We start from the raw sequence: 14,614 nt of genomic DNA on the forward strand, positions 1-14,614 counted from the left end.
TTCAGCCACCCTCATTCTTGAATGTATTTCTGAATATTCATAATAGTACAGACTGCTAAGTCTGCAGCTGGGCCAATAGTGCTGATAATTAAGTCCAGAGTACAGTATTAGACTAATATAAACGTCACACCCACACAAGTCTGAAACTTCTTCAGTTTGTGAAGTAAGCTTGTGTCCAGTATTGTCCCTCCAACTTATTGAAGTTTTTATATTTGGGGTGACATTTCTGGATGAATTCTCTTGAGCCTCTGTGGGGTTCCCAAGATATCTTAGAGGGGTGGTAGCGCAAACATTGAAATTTAATTCAGTAAGCATCTTTTAGAGGACTTCAGCAACCTTCAGGATACAAGCATATGTGCATGTGTTGTTCACAAAGACTTGGAAGCAGGAGGTATTTTCCCAAATGGAGAATGCGTTGGTGACTTGCTAATTTGGGAATTCTATTTCTTATAGAGAAATATTTGAGTGTTGAAAAAATTCCCACATCCATCCAACTTTTGACTTGATTTTCATCTAATCAATTGTGCCATTTTGTACTTACCAGAATAAACAAAACAACAATAATAAAAAGACCCAAAAGTAGTGTTTTCAAACGTGGTTTAGATGAAGACCTGAATGAAAGGATACATTTTTAATATGTTAATGTCTTTAAACTGGGAATGCAGCTCAGTGTGTATGTGTGTGTGCAGGCCCTGGAAGGCTCCACACTCTGTAAAGTGGTTAATCAGCATGAGAGTTGGAAGTGGCCTAAGGGGCCATCTAAGACCCAACTAGTCACAGGTGTTAAAGTCTGCACGCTGAGGAAGGGCCAGGACTCTGTCTCCCCTTCTGTCCCTCATTGAACACAACCTGCAGTCATGAGTGTCAGGCTTCACCAGCCTGGGAAAGAGAGAGTAACAACAGTGCACAGTTGCCAGCTTTAGTCATTCTAGTTCTGGAAACAAGGACAGAAGCCTTTTAGTTATTCGCACACCCAAACCTTTGCAGCTTCTATTGAATAAATCATTTAACTGCCAGCAAATTATAGTGTTGGGAAGTTTACATCATCCCTTAATGGAAGACCGTGGAGATTAAAACTCTCGACACAAAAAAAGGCTGACCTAAAGAAAGATGGGCCAGAGATGAACACTGAACACATTTTTTTTTTTTTAGGCAGCAAAAGGCTCTCGCACGCGAGAGCCTACTTAAAGTCCTGCTGATCTGAACACTTGCCATAAATGCTTGGTAATTGACTGTGTGACCTTGTGTCAGTAACAGCGCCCGTCTATTGACACAATCATTGTGCACACACAAGCATTTGCTTGTGCAGGGAACAACTCCATGAAGCAGGTACGGTATCACGGATGAAGATACCGAGTCCAAGAGAAATACAAGTGCAGTAAGCAAGGTCTCAAGGCCCGCAAGCAGATGGGCCCCAGCTGCAAAAGGCTCCCAGCCCTGTCGCCCGCCCCCAGGTGTCAGACGCCGCATTGGTCCAAGCCCATGCGTAGTTCTGGAGCAATCTCTGGGCGCTGCCGGGTCCGCGGAGCCCCTCTTCCTGCAGAGGGGCTTGGATAGTCGGCCTCCTCCTGCAGCCCAACGGGAGCGCGCCCGACGGGAGCGCGGGAGCAGCGCACGTGCCGCCGGGAAGGCAGGGGCTGCCCGCCCGCGCCAAGATGGCGGCGGCCGCGGCCGCAGCGGCGACTGTTGGCGGCCGGTGAGGCGGGCGGGGCCGGCGGCGCGGAGGCGGGGTCCCGGGCGAGCCGCCCTGGGGAAGGCGGGGGCCGTTTCCATAGCGGCGGCGGCAGGAGGTGTCGCGCCGGGGAACTTCCTGGTTCCCGGGCTCGGCTTTGCCCGGAGCCTCCTGGAAGGGAAACAATGGGGCGGAGGGCACTGCGGTAGCCGCCGCCACCGCCGCCGCCGCCGCCGCCGCGCCGGACCCTCTCGGCCTCCCGCGACTGGCCGCTGCCGCCGCCGCCGGGACCGTTTGGAGGTAACTTCCCTTTCTCTTCAGCCGCTGGAGGAGGGGGCTGGCGGGGTCTAAAAGGCGAGGGGGCCGGGACGGAATTGGTCCTGGGCAGCCGGCCGTCGCCATACCCGGCCCCGGGCAGAGGGCACGCTGCGGCGGCGCGGCCTGGACGGAGCCGGCTCCGGGAGAACCCGCGCGCCGTGTTGCGCGCTCGTGGCGGGGGGTCGTCTGCGGTGTGATTGACAGGCGGGCGGGCGCGCGCGCGGGCCGGGGACGGGAGGGCCCAGCGCTGCCTGCAGACCCCCGGGGAGGCGGACCGCTGTGACCGCCTTCCTCCCCCACCCCGCGTGCAAGTTTCGATCCCCAGGGAGACGTGTCTCTCGCAAGTTTCACTTGCGTCCTGCGGGAGCGCGAGTGGGCAGGACCCAGGCAAACTTCGTTCGCTGAAAAGATTGCCTGGATGCCGCAAGAACTTTGGAGCAGCCCGGGGGAGGATGGGCGGTGAGGGAGGGAGCTGGAAAGCCTGGAAATCCGTGCAAAGTTTTGCTGGAGAGTTTGGAGCTCCCGGAGCGCGATGTTTCTGTGGGAGATGAGCACCGTAGCTCGCAGGTGTTTTAATGCCAGCGAATGAGAGAAGTCTTACTCCATGGTGGGACGTTCATAAATGTTGAGCATCGGGATCTCTGGGCTCTATCTAACCACACTCCGTTTAATTGACAAATACTTTGAATTTTATTTTTAAAATGAGCGTACAAGGTATTAGCTAACGTCACGGCATTTTCGAGTAAAGCTGCGTTAGTAGATTCTAATCACTCATTTCCCCTACACCAGATGCTTTTTAAAATTTATTTAAATAAGACTAATGTGCGTTGTGCCTTATGGATTGGAAAGGCTCGGTGAATTGGGGCAATACTGCGACACGAATGGAAGAAGTTGTAGAGACACTGTTCTAAGTATTCTTGCTGGAATAATTTAGTTGTGGATCTCCCTCCCTCCCTCCCTCCCTCCCTCCCTCCCTCCCTCCGGCCCTCCCTCCCTCCGTCCCTCCGTCCCTCCCTCTCTTCCCTTTCTTCCTATATAATTAGATCTATGAGACAGTTGTTTCATAGCTCAGAAAAGTTTTGCAGTACGGTTGAGATGACCCGTGCCCAATTCCCTCCCATACTGAATCTCTGGAGGTTTTGTCGGTGGTGGTGGTGGTGGTGTTGAGAACTAGGGCAGAGTTTTAATTTTTTTTCCTTTTCTTTAAGTCACCTTAATAATCAGTAAACTGGCATAGGATGTACAGTGTCTCATTACTTTTCTCACCAAGACCCCACAATTAACAAAATATTAACTAGTTTGTCATAATTTTATAGGAGAAATTGTAAGCGTGCTGTCTTGTTCACCCCTTAGTTTGTACTCTCCCCAGGCCATTAAACTGTAAGTCACAATGGAAAAGGAAATTATACTAATAACAGTGTAAATGAACTTGTGAGGGAAACAGAGCCCTGATTGCAAGGACAGGCGTCCCCAGTTGAAGAATCGGGGCACTCTCACAAAGGTATTCAAGAAGCAGCCTTTGTCTAACTTTCAGAGTTTGGGTCCTGAGCCTTAGTGCTGCTTGCCACTCACTTTTTAACCAGGCTACAACTCTGGGTTGTGCTTGGTTCTGGTGAGTGTAATCCATCAGCACCCTTTCACCTTAAAATATATATTTTTAAGAGTTATTGTTTTATGTGAGTGTTGCCTGCATTTATGCGTATGCACCATATGTGTGTGTGCCTGTTGCTCTCGGAGGTCAGAAGAGGATGTCAGATCTCCTGGAACTGGAGTTCTGGATGGTTGTGGGTATCACGTAAGTCAAACCTGAATCCTCTGGAATAGCAGCAGGTATTCCTAACCACTGAGCCATCTCTCCAGCCCTCCATTACTCCCTCTCATGGTACTTTGTTGTGGCAGGTTACCCTCACTGAGGACAGCTGGTCTGGTTAAACAGGTACCTAAGGAGAAGTGTCGGACTTGGTGTTGGGTGTATGTTGACTGATCCTCTCCATGCGTTATGTAGGAACCAGCAGATCCAGTCTGGGGCTCAGGGCCCAGCAGTTTGCACTGGCCTAGCTTTACTATCATGGTGAATTATTGTTACACTTTGTAGCCAGGAAAGATGTGTGAAACAAGCCAATGAGCTCAACCTTTAGGCAAATGATTTTGGTTGAGAAATTGAGGAATTTTAAGGAAGTCAAAAAATCTAGAATACTAAAACTTTGAGAGTTGCTACTTCAGGTAGAGAGGAGAAGACATTTTCTGGCTCTGAGTTTAATTCCACTTTAACCATCCTTGTTTTGTAACCAGTGCAATTCAGACTAATTACCACAGACTTATAGTTTGCCCCTTCAGTGTAATTTGTGAGAAGCATTTTCCATTTACAGATGTGATCTAATTATATATTAGAGAACCATTTTCCCCTCTAAAAGGTTTCTACCATTTTTTGCAGTTAACCTAAGAATCATAATGTGAAGAGTCTGACCTGTAGCATACTTCCACATAGCATACAAGGACTAGAGGGTGTGGGGATTAGAGGCACAGAGACCACTCCCGGCTGGCTAGTATCATCGACAGGCTCTCTCACCTCATGACTTAATTCTTCAAAGCTTATTTCTTCATAAAATTAGGATATTTGAGGGTGAGGGGAAAGTGTGTATACAGTACAGAGCAAGGGAGGCTGATGTGGAGGTCAGAGGAGAGCGTTCGCTGCCTCTTGGCTAGTTGTCTCTGCGGCCTGTGCGCTCCTGAGCCAGCCTCTCATCAGCTGCTTCATAGTCATCTTAGAGAGTGAGTCAGTCCGCTTGAGCCTCATGGCCACACAGGACTTGGAAGAGACTGTCCACTGCAGTGTCTGCTTTTAGAACTCTTGGGTTACTATAGCCATAGGACTCAGATTAAATGCTGAGTAAAATATCCTTTGATTCATTTCAGAACAAAAACTGTAGGATCATGGTTGATTGTTGATTTAGTGTGATTGTATTTTCCCTCATTGGCTTAGACTACCCTATTTAAACATGCCCGATCTTCATAAAACTTTAGGAGCTGTCTACCCCAGAAAATGTTAGTAAGTTTTGGGGTTGTTTCATTTCCTTGTAGCCAGATCAAGATTGACTTGGAAATTTTTGTAGTTCCTAAGTGGTTTTGGCTCTACATAGATGACTTAGTTATTTTGTGACAGAGGTAGACCTTGCACCTGTGTCTTCTTGGTGACAGTGTTAGGAGTATAGCAGAAGTTACATATTTCCACCCTGGAAGTTTTCTTCCACTGCATCAACAAGTGAATTAAAAAAAAGTTGTGCTGGAATGCTGTGGTAGACTGTCACTTAAAACAGCTCAGGATATTAATTTTACACGAGCCATGTTACCAGGGATGGTGAAGCCATGTTTCAGTACAGCATGAGTGCAGTGTTTATGCACTGTTTGCTCCCTGGGAGCTGCTGGGCTGTTCACTTTATTGGTTTTCAAGCAGTTTAATTTTTTAGTGTATATGGAGTAAGATAAGACAAAGTGAAATAAAAATCATAAAAGAAAAAAATTGATTTGGTATGGAGGACAGTTTTGAAATCTGTCACCTGGGCAGTTTATTCTTTTTTTTTTTTTTTTTTTTTTTTTTTTTTTTTTTTTTGGGCAGTTTATTCTTAAAATCCTTTCTTGGTTTGCCTTGAGTTTTTAAAAATGACATTTTCATTTTTCTTTTCTTTCCTTTTTTCTTTCTTTTTCTTTCTTTTTTTGTTTCAGTTTGGGATTGTAGATTTTACTACTCTCAGTGTTTATGTAAATTTGGATATATTATGTTATTACTGTTTTGTGCATGGGTGTGCACTTATGCAAGCGGTGTGGGCACCTGATTGAGTGTGGGCCCATGTTCATGCCAGAGCTGAACCTTATGTATCCTTCTTGTGGACCCACCTGCCTTGTGTTGGATGGAGTGAGTCTGGCCTGGCCTGGCCTTGCTGATGAGGCTACGGTGGCTAGCCTATGAGCCTCAGATACCCTCCTGTCCCTTCTCCCTAGTTTAAGCTTGGGTGTAGTTTACTTTTAAGTTGTCCTTTCTTTTGGGGTTTGTTTGGTTGAAGTCTTAATTGTAATCAAGAGGATAGTTCACTTGGTCTTTCTGACACCGTGACACTTTGTCTTTTAGTGTTCAGGGCTGCCTAAGTACAGCGTAACCTCTCAGGTACCTGCTTTGATCCAGCATCAGTTTCCTAGGATAAAGAAGCCCCAGGGTGCTGCACTCTCCTTTTTGGATTCCTAATCTCTTTTGGATGATGATGTTCCTTAGTCTTTTGTTAGTTCTTGGATATAGCCTTTAAAAGAGTTGTATTGTTTACATACAACAATGAGTACTAGCCTTAGATGTATATCCATAAGAGTTTTTATAATGTAATTACCTCAGTTCAGTCTATAGAGTATTTCTGGTGCCCCAGAGGTTTATTATAATTGTTTTCATTCAGTACTGTCTTCCTGCTTTGAATTTACCTAGGACTTAATTTTCTGTCACCACGGGTTAATTTTAGATTTTTAGTTTTTCAAAGAAACAATGTCATGCAACATACACTGTTTTGTGTTGGATTCTTTCTTTCAGCACTGTATTCTATAAGTGAATTTTACTTATTTGTATGTAGCCGTTTCTTTTTATTGTCCAGTATTTGTTTTAGTTGCTCTGGCTACCTGAACAATTGTCCATGATTGTTGCTTAAAACAGTGGCGATATTTGCCTTCCTCATAGCTCTGCAGTTTGGGCAGTACTCATGTCCGCTTCACTCAGTTTCAGGTTGGGCTGTTTGAAGGTCACGCCTGCTGTTGTATGAAGGATTGATTCTGTGTCAGATCAGGGATAGGACATTTCAACGAAGCTTTAACAGTGTGGCTTGAGTTATTCACATGAGCTGTGTGGCTGGATTCCAAGAATAGAGGTTGGGGGTGAGCCACGAAGAAGCTATATTGTCCTTGTCACTTGGACTTGGCACGCCTCTGTTATTAGTGCCCATTGTATATTGATTACTACTCGAGGCAGTTATAAGATGTTCACCTGTAAAGAAAGGGGAAATGGCTCTGGTCTTTGACTGAGAAAGACAAGATTCTTAAAAGTCCTGCAGGTCATCCTGTAGTAACTAGCATTAGAAAATAGAGATTGCCACAATGGTGGCCTAGTCTGTTCTACTTCTAATAAGCATTTGGATTGTTCTCAGTTACTGGCTGCTATGATACAGCTACTGTGACATTCTCACTTGTGTATTTTGTTGGCTATATAAACCCCTTCCTTTTGGCTACCCTAGAAGTGGAATCATTCACCAATAGGGAGAGATTCAGTTAGCTTTAGTAGTCACTTAGCAAACATTTATTCAAAGTGTTGATGCCACTTTATCTCCTTGGTATTTTTAACGTCTTAGAACTACTTGTGTATATTGCTTGGCCAGCCATTGTCTTATAGGAGACAGGTGGTTTGGATCTACCGTTGTGGAAATGCAGGTCCGTTTGCTCACATATGTATAGTGTGCGTGCGTGTGTGTGTCACACGAAGGTCCAAGGCCAGTATCACTCTGCCTTATTCACTGACACTGTGTCTCAGCTGAACTAGTTTGCTATTTCTGCTGGTTTCCAGCCAGCCATTGTGCTCCAGTGATCCCATGTCACGCTCACCTGGCATTTACATGGGTTCTGATGACCCTAACTTCAGACAAGCACAGTTTCCTAACCCCCTGAGCCATCTCCCCAGCCTGTGAAGCTTTCGTACATTATACTCAGCTTAGTTATTGGAAAGTAGAGATTATGTAGATGGGGCGACTGTGAAGTACTAGGGCAGTTTTCAAAGCAGTATTGTATGGTATGCATTTAAAGATTATTGCATTCATTACTGAAGAGAGCTTTTTGGATTTTTATTTATTTTTATTATTTATTTTAGGAATTTCTTTTTAAAGGTGTTAATGATGTATATGATAATAAGCATATTTGGTTAATTGTCAGCACTTTTTAGCATCAATTTGAATTCTAAGATCATTTTCCAGACTTGTTTGGGGTTTATTTTCCTGACTAGTAACAAAAACCCTCTCTCCAAGGGTAATATTTAGCCATCATTGAGGATTGCCAGAAGAACATTACCTAGACTCTCAGACTTAGTGTTGTGTTTGCTGACTCTCTATGTATTGCTATCAACAGCCGCTTTGATGGTTTCCCCTCAGGTCAACCAGATCTTCCCCATCCCCCTTTAATGCAGCATTTTAGACTGGTTTGTTTTAGCTCATATCTTATTTACTGTGATAGTTGATTTCTTGATTCTGCGTATGCTAAGGAAATTAGAATCTTTCTCAGCTTCTCATTTAATTCAGATTAGTTTTAAAGTCATAAATAATACAAGTTACAAATAGAACTCCAATATTGTATTTCAACTTCTTTATTTTATGAGACTAAAAATGTATCAGGACTATTAATGCACACATCAACTTTATATTTAGTTTACCAGGGCACCTTTCACACAGGATCCCGTGATATTCCTGGGTGCCAGTCAGCCTGGAAAATTTAACTCTGACTCTTGAACACACAGGCCCAGGGAGGCCAAGTGGACCTTGTTGATGCGGAGGTCTCCTTGTGAAGCCTTACATGAAGCCGATCACTGTCATGCTGGCTTCCAGATTTATACATACTACCCTTCAGATCTCTGTACTTGAATCCTTGGGCTCGTGAGTGTACTGACTCTCAATACAGTGCCTGGACCCACAGAAGCCTTGACCACCACTTCTGCCAGTTGGCTTCTGTTGGCACGCTTGTTCTGACTTTTCTTCTGTTAGCTTCAGGATGGCTGAGATCAAGTTTGTCTTGTGTCCTGAGCAACTCAGGCAGTTTTTATATATTGTAGAGTTGAATTAATATTTATTGAAAGAGCAGATGAGTATATTTTGGTGTTTAGATTTTAATGGATCAAACATTCCTTGAATTATGTCTACTTTTAAATCTTTCCATCATGGTGTTTGCTTTAGTGTTCATTGTAGATAGCAACCCTAATTTTAACAGTATCATCAGGCTTCTTAAAAGAAAAGATACTGTGTTCTCCACGTATCTGTGGAGCTTAACCACTATGCATGGTTCTGATAGGATAGAAACATCAGTGCATATGGCAGTATAATGTTATAAGCCACCCTTGAAAGGCCTTGCCTCTCTGTACCTGATAGAAGAGGAAGATTTGGAAATGACACTTGCTGTTTCAAATGCCTGTTGACCAGTATAAACAAAGCCACTAGAGTGTGATAAGCCAGCCTGGAAACCTAACTTGCGTTCTATCTGAGGAAAGGAAATTGAGCTTACCCTTGTCTCATACATCATTAACATACACGTGTAAACTGCTGAACCCAGCCGTTCTACTCAGTCCATCTCACTCTCTGAGCTCATTAGCAGGAAATATTTTGTTGACTTAGTGAGCAAAATAAACCTCTTTTCGGAGTCAGTGACAGATGCACTGTGCTTTCCTCGTGCTGGGAAAAGATTCCAGGCTGTGGGAATTTAGTGCTGTGTTTTATGTGTCTACGTTGTTCTAGAGTATTGTTTATAGGAAGTCCAAGAATGGTGTAACCACAAGGGTGAGATATGTCTCAGTGAATAAAGTCTGTAGTATTAACTGGAGTCATTTCTTCATCTAGACATTACCTGGGAATCTGCCCTGGCATACGTAGTAGGACTAACGAGCTGTGACTGAATTAAGAAAGGAAGGCACCAGAATTACTATCATGTAAACGTTGCAAAGGGGTAGTATTCTGTTCATAGCTTTGTTGGGTATGCCTAGGCTACTGTCTGGCTCCCCTGGGAGTTTCTCAGAAACGGCTTATTGCATGACCAATAAGTTATGTGTTGTATGTTTTTTAAATTTAAAAAATTGTATTTTTTAAAAAATTTTTTTGAGACAGTATCCTATTATGAAGCCTTGGCTGGCCTGGAACTTGCTCTGTAGAACGGGGCTCTGGCCTCAAATTCATAGTTCTTCCTGCCTCTGCCTTTTGAGTGCTGGGTTAAAGGCATATGCCACCACACCAGCTTATATTGTCTGTTTTAAATTAAAAAACTGAAGTCACAAGTCTTGGATTGTAAGCCTTTGAGGAAATGAGTGTGAGTCAGATAAAGCTTACCTTCTGACGTGCTTTCTTGGTGATCCTGTGATGAGGGTGTGTAAAGGCCATTCAGTGTTCGTTCATTTCCTTAAATTTGGGCAGTCTTCATGGACACGAGAGACTATTAACATTGAACAATCTAGTCAGTTGTTTATTATTGGACACTTGAGTTTAAGTTTCTGTGATGTTATAATTAATGCTGTGGTGAAGGACATTTTCTTAAGCATTTTATGGGCAAGGAGAGGGCACTGACTTTTCAACAGTAGGAATTTAGGGAAGTGAGCTGCTGGAGAAGGGTTATGCAGGATTAGACAGCTGTGCAGGTGAGATGGGGGCCTCTGTGGTTGGACGGCATGGCTGATGCAGGTCTTTGGGTGGCCAGATGTACATGGACAGTGTCTGATCAGCTCTTCCTCCATAAACAGGACACCCGAGAACACACCACCTCACGGTTTGCAGTCAAGCTGTACCGAACACATTTGTCTCCTACTACTAAGGAGTGAGTGAGTCACCGCAGCTGCTTCTGTCCCTTGATTACTGTTGAGAGATTATAACTGCATTTAATGCCTTTATACGTGTACCTACGTATATTTATGTAACTTGTATTTACATTTTTTGTACTTTTGGGAAATTCTTTTAAAATAAAAGAATCCTGTAAAATAGAAGATTTGTCCAAACGTTCTGTATTACATAAAGACTAACAGTGACATCCATTCAGTTGCCTCCCTCAGCTTAGGTGACAGAATATTAATTACCAGTCTCCTCCTGCACGACTGTCCTATCCCCATCCCCCTGCTGGCCTGAGGAACCACAGCTTATATTCCTGCATTCATCCTTATAGGACATTAGCTGTGTGACTATCTCTAACTAATGCATTGTTAACTTTGTGTATTCTGTAAGTGATGCAAGTGAGTTCATGTGTCCTGATATCATTGTGTTGTTGTACCATAGCACACTTGAGTGAATTATATCAGTAATTCCGAGTTTTTTTTTTTTGATACGTGTACTTTTGGTTCATCTTATGGCTTCATAATGCTTAGTAATAAACAGATGATGTAGTGAATCCTTCTGTAGAGTTTTGGATTTTGTTTCTTTTGCTGTGACAAACAGCATGTTACAAGTTTCCCATCCCTCTCTCTTGCTTATAGTCAGACAAGATTGGTAGGAAGTTGTCTCTTCCTTTTTCTGGTATGATGCTGGGACTTGAGCTCAGGGCCTTATGTCTGCCAGGCAAATGCTCTGAGACTGGATTCTACCCTCAGCTTCACAATGGTTTCTGGCTACATCCCAGCACAAGCATGGCATAGATTCTATAGCCACATCTCTTTCTTTCAGTCCGTATTTGCCAAGTCTATATTTTTGATGCCTTGAGTTCCAGCCTCTATGTGTTTTGCTTGTTTAGATTTGTTTCCTATGATTAGTATGTGCCTTGTTTTTTGAATCCAGTCTTTTTAACTCAAAACTTTAGTTCATTCTTTGGTTTTGTTTTTTCAAGGCAGTGTTTCCTCTGTGTAGTCCTGGCTGTCCTGGAACTCCCTCTGTAGACCAGGCTGGCCTTGAACTCAGAGATCAGCCTGCCTCTGCCTCTTAAATGCTGGGATTAAAAGTGTGTGCCACAACAGCCTGGTTTAGTTAATTTGTTTTTAAAGTTAGTCTCTTAAGATTTGTTTTATTTTTGTTTATGTGTGTGCATGTGGATCTGTGTATGTGCATTTGTGTGGACATATGAATGCTAGGGCCCCCAGAGGCCAGTGGTGTCGGATTCCCGTGGAGCTGAAGTTACAGGAGGTGGTGAAACACTTGATGTGGGTTCTGGGAATCAAACTTCAGTCCTCTTCAAAAGCAGTGCTTGCTCTTAATTGCTGAGCTACCCCCCCAACCCCCCAAATAGTCAGTGTCTGTATCTCTGGCTTAATCACCTTTGGCTGTAATAATGCAATTACCACAAAGTTTCAAAGGCTGACAGCAGACATTTCTAGCTCATAGATCTGCAACTTTGGCTGCGTTTGACTGTGTTTGAAGTTGGCTGGGTTTGCTCCAGCTGTGGGCTATCTTCACTTTCGTGTCATTTTGGGGCCAGCAGGCTCCTTGGGTGTACATTTCTAATGCTGCTATGCAGCTCAAGAGAATGTAGGCAAACTTGGTGCTCTTACAGCTTCCAATTGGGTGTGGTCAGTTCTGCCTCATTCCAGGAAGACATATTGCCACCCCCACCCCAAAGCCAGTATGTGAAAAGTAAGATAATTGCTGGATTTGCACAAATACTACAAAATACCTAGTATGTAAAGTTTTGTTCTTAAGAGACATTGCTCTTCTCTAGGGAAGGGTAACTAGGTGAGGAGAAAGAGAGCCTAAATATTTTATCTTGTGTGCTAGTGCTATCAAGCCCCTTGGTTGCTGAAAAAAATCGATAGTCTACCTACTTTGAAAGTAGATGGGGGTGGGGCCCGGGTAGCAGATCTCTGTTTTGAAGCTGTGATGAGCATGAAGGACCGTGACCAGGTGACCCTCACTGTGTCATTCATGAGCACATTTCTAAGGATTGCTCCATGGGATGGCTACTGGGAGCTTGACTCTGTTCCAGTGAGTGCATGTGCAACACAAAATGGACTTGGTCTTTCTCCTTTTCCCTCCTTTTTTTTCTGGGAGGAGGTCACAAAGATGGGAGGTGGACCTGGGGGGACTGGAAGTAAGTATGATCAGGGTGATTATGTGAAATTCCCAAATAATCAATACAAATAGTATGTTGGGGGAAAAAAGGGTTGTTCAGGGGGTCCATACATTAAATTCTAACACATGCTTTGCGTGTTTGTAAACAGAAAGATTTGCTACCCCATATGGAAAGTCTGTACGTCCAGTGTTTGTAAGTTTTATTATCCTAACTTAAAAAACACTGTTATTGCTAACTATGTGTAGGTGCACATGTTTGCATGTGGGTTTGTGTTAACCTGAGTGCAGGTGGCTGAGCAGGTCAGACAGAGGCATCATGTATCCCTTGGAGCTGGACTTCTGGGTAGCTGTGACCCACCTGATGTGGGTCATGGTAACTGACTTGTTCCTCTGGAAGAACAGCAATTTCTCTGAACTGCTGAGCCATCCTTCCAGCCCCTGTCCTAATGTTTTTGAAGATAGTATTTTAAGTGCTGAGAAAATTCTTTATGTCTTAAATACCAGAATAAGGATTTATTTGGCTTCTTATGGTATGGTAGGAAGGAGACCTTACATCTTATAAGGCACTTTGATATTACTGTTTAGAAAATTTAACATTAAAAATGTATATAAACATAAACCCCTTGGCAGAGTAGCTTCTCCAAGTATGAATGCACATGGACAATTGGGGCATCTGTGAATGTTTTATCTGCTTTGTGTTTTTGTGACATTCCTGCCTTTTCCTGTTGTCATTCATCATGTTCCACCTCTTAGTTTCCAAGGAGGGAAATCAAATTCAGTAAACTTAATCTAATACCATCAAGGAGTGTCTTTATTGTGAGAAACTTTGAGTGTGTATCTGAAGCTAATGTGGGATTATATGCGATTGTAGATTTGCCACACTACTCATTTCCGTGAGGTAATTGGGTTATCTGGAAAGGGTAATCACTGGCTAATGCCCAGATGAAGAAGAAAACCTGTGGGCTGGGGTCAGGTGACAGCGTGGCAGAGCTGTGATTATGTACCACTGCTAACTACAGTGTAGGCCCATGTGGTCATGCACATGCTGATGCAATCTCTGCATTGTGCAAATGTGTGCTTCTTAGATGGTCTAAGTACAATGTGTGGACACAGCAAGCTGAATCTTCAAAACTCATAGCCCTCATAGCAAGCGAGGGACTTACTGCTTTCTGTTTTCTTGTGTGATTTATAAAACAAAGTGTTACTTTCCATGATTGTGGGGCATAGCTTACTGCTTTATGAAGAAAGTATGCATCTGTACATTTACATTGAATCACAGTGCTGAGATGTTATGTGTTAGAGCTAGGAAGGCCCTCATGCATCGTGTTACTGTCTAACCACTGGTACTTCTGCCTCATCTAAAGTGTGCTAATCAAAGAGGAAGCTCTAGAATGCAGCCTTAGTCACAGGTCAAGTGTGTTTTAGTATTGATACTCATATTAATACAAAGCAAAGCTTATGTTACACTTGAGTGAAAAGAACTACATCTAAAGGTTGCAACTTATTTACCAGATATATCTTTAAAATACTTAGAATGCCTTGAAAGGACGTGTACTACACGTAACTGGATAAATATGAAAATAATATGCTTATAACGAGGAAATGGCATCATTACAGAAAGTTTATAGCAGTAACTTTTGTGGTCATTTTTATTTTGAATGTAATCAAAATAGATTTAGCAGGCATAGTTTGCTTTATTTGTCCTAGGCAAAGCATTCTTCTTGACTTATTAGTTGGGAATGGGGAAGGACTAAGTTTAGTACTAAAGATTCAAGTTTAAAAGCTTTTATATGACGGTTGCCTTCTACACACTAAGCTCCTGTAAGGCAGTTGCTGTCTGCACACTAAACATCTGTATGGCAGTTGTGTC

At 43.4% G+C, this 14,614-nt stretch overlaps 2 protein-coding genes across 3 annotated transcripts in view; one reads left to right on the forward strand and one right to left on the reverse strand.

Annotated features, from left to right (window-relative positions):
• Positions 1 to 1,457: 1,457 nt before the first annotated feature.
• LOC114618974 (basic salivary proline-rich protein 4) lies at positions 1,458 to 10,143 on the reverse strand. Its single transcript, XM_028764794.1, has 2 exons — positions 10,093 to 10,143; positions 1,458 to 2,528 (listed from the first exon to the last, which is right to left on the reverse strand). The coding sequence occupies exons 1-2, from the start codon at positions 10,141 to 10,143 to the stop codon at positions 1,458 to 1,460; spliced, it is 1,122 nt and encodes a 373-aa protein (XP_028620627.1).
• Usp6nl (USP6 N-terminal like) overlaps positions 1,759 to 14,614 on the forward strand; it is a 125,226-nt gene continuing 112,370 nt past the window's right edge. The window contains exon 1 of one of the 2 annotated variants that reach the window (XM_028764881.1): positions 1,759 to 1,972. The gene's annotated coding sequence lies outside the window, so the exon portion shown is untranslated. Of the gene's footprint in view, positions 1,973 to 10,499; positions 10,578 to 14,614 lie in introns of those variants that run through there. The other variant, XM_028764882.1, reaches the window with a different exon arrangement.

This window comes from Grammomys surdaster, unplaced genomic scaffold (genome assembly GCF_004785775.1).
Source record: "Grammomys surdaster isolate TR1022 unplaced genomic scaffold, NIH_TR_1.0 146, whole genome shotgun sequence".
Taxonomy (NCBI): Eukaryota; Metazoa; Chordata; class Mammalia; order Rodentia; family Muridae; genus Grammomys; species Grammomys surdaster.

Bases quoted from the DNA above. Each gene is read 5' to 3' on its own strand.
- LOC114618974 (XM_028764794.1), bottom strand. From the start codon at position 10,143: ATGGCCTTTACACACCCTCATCACAGGATCACCAAGAAAGCACGTCAG. The intron at 2,529-10,092 runs GTAAGCTTTATC...CATCTCCCACAG, and splicing joins CCAAGAAAGCACGTCAGAAG to AAACATCGCGCTCCGGGAGC.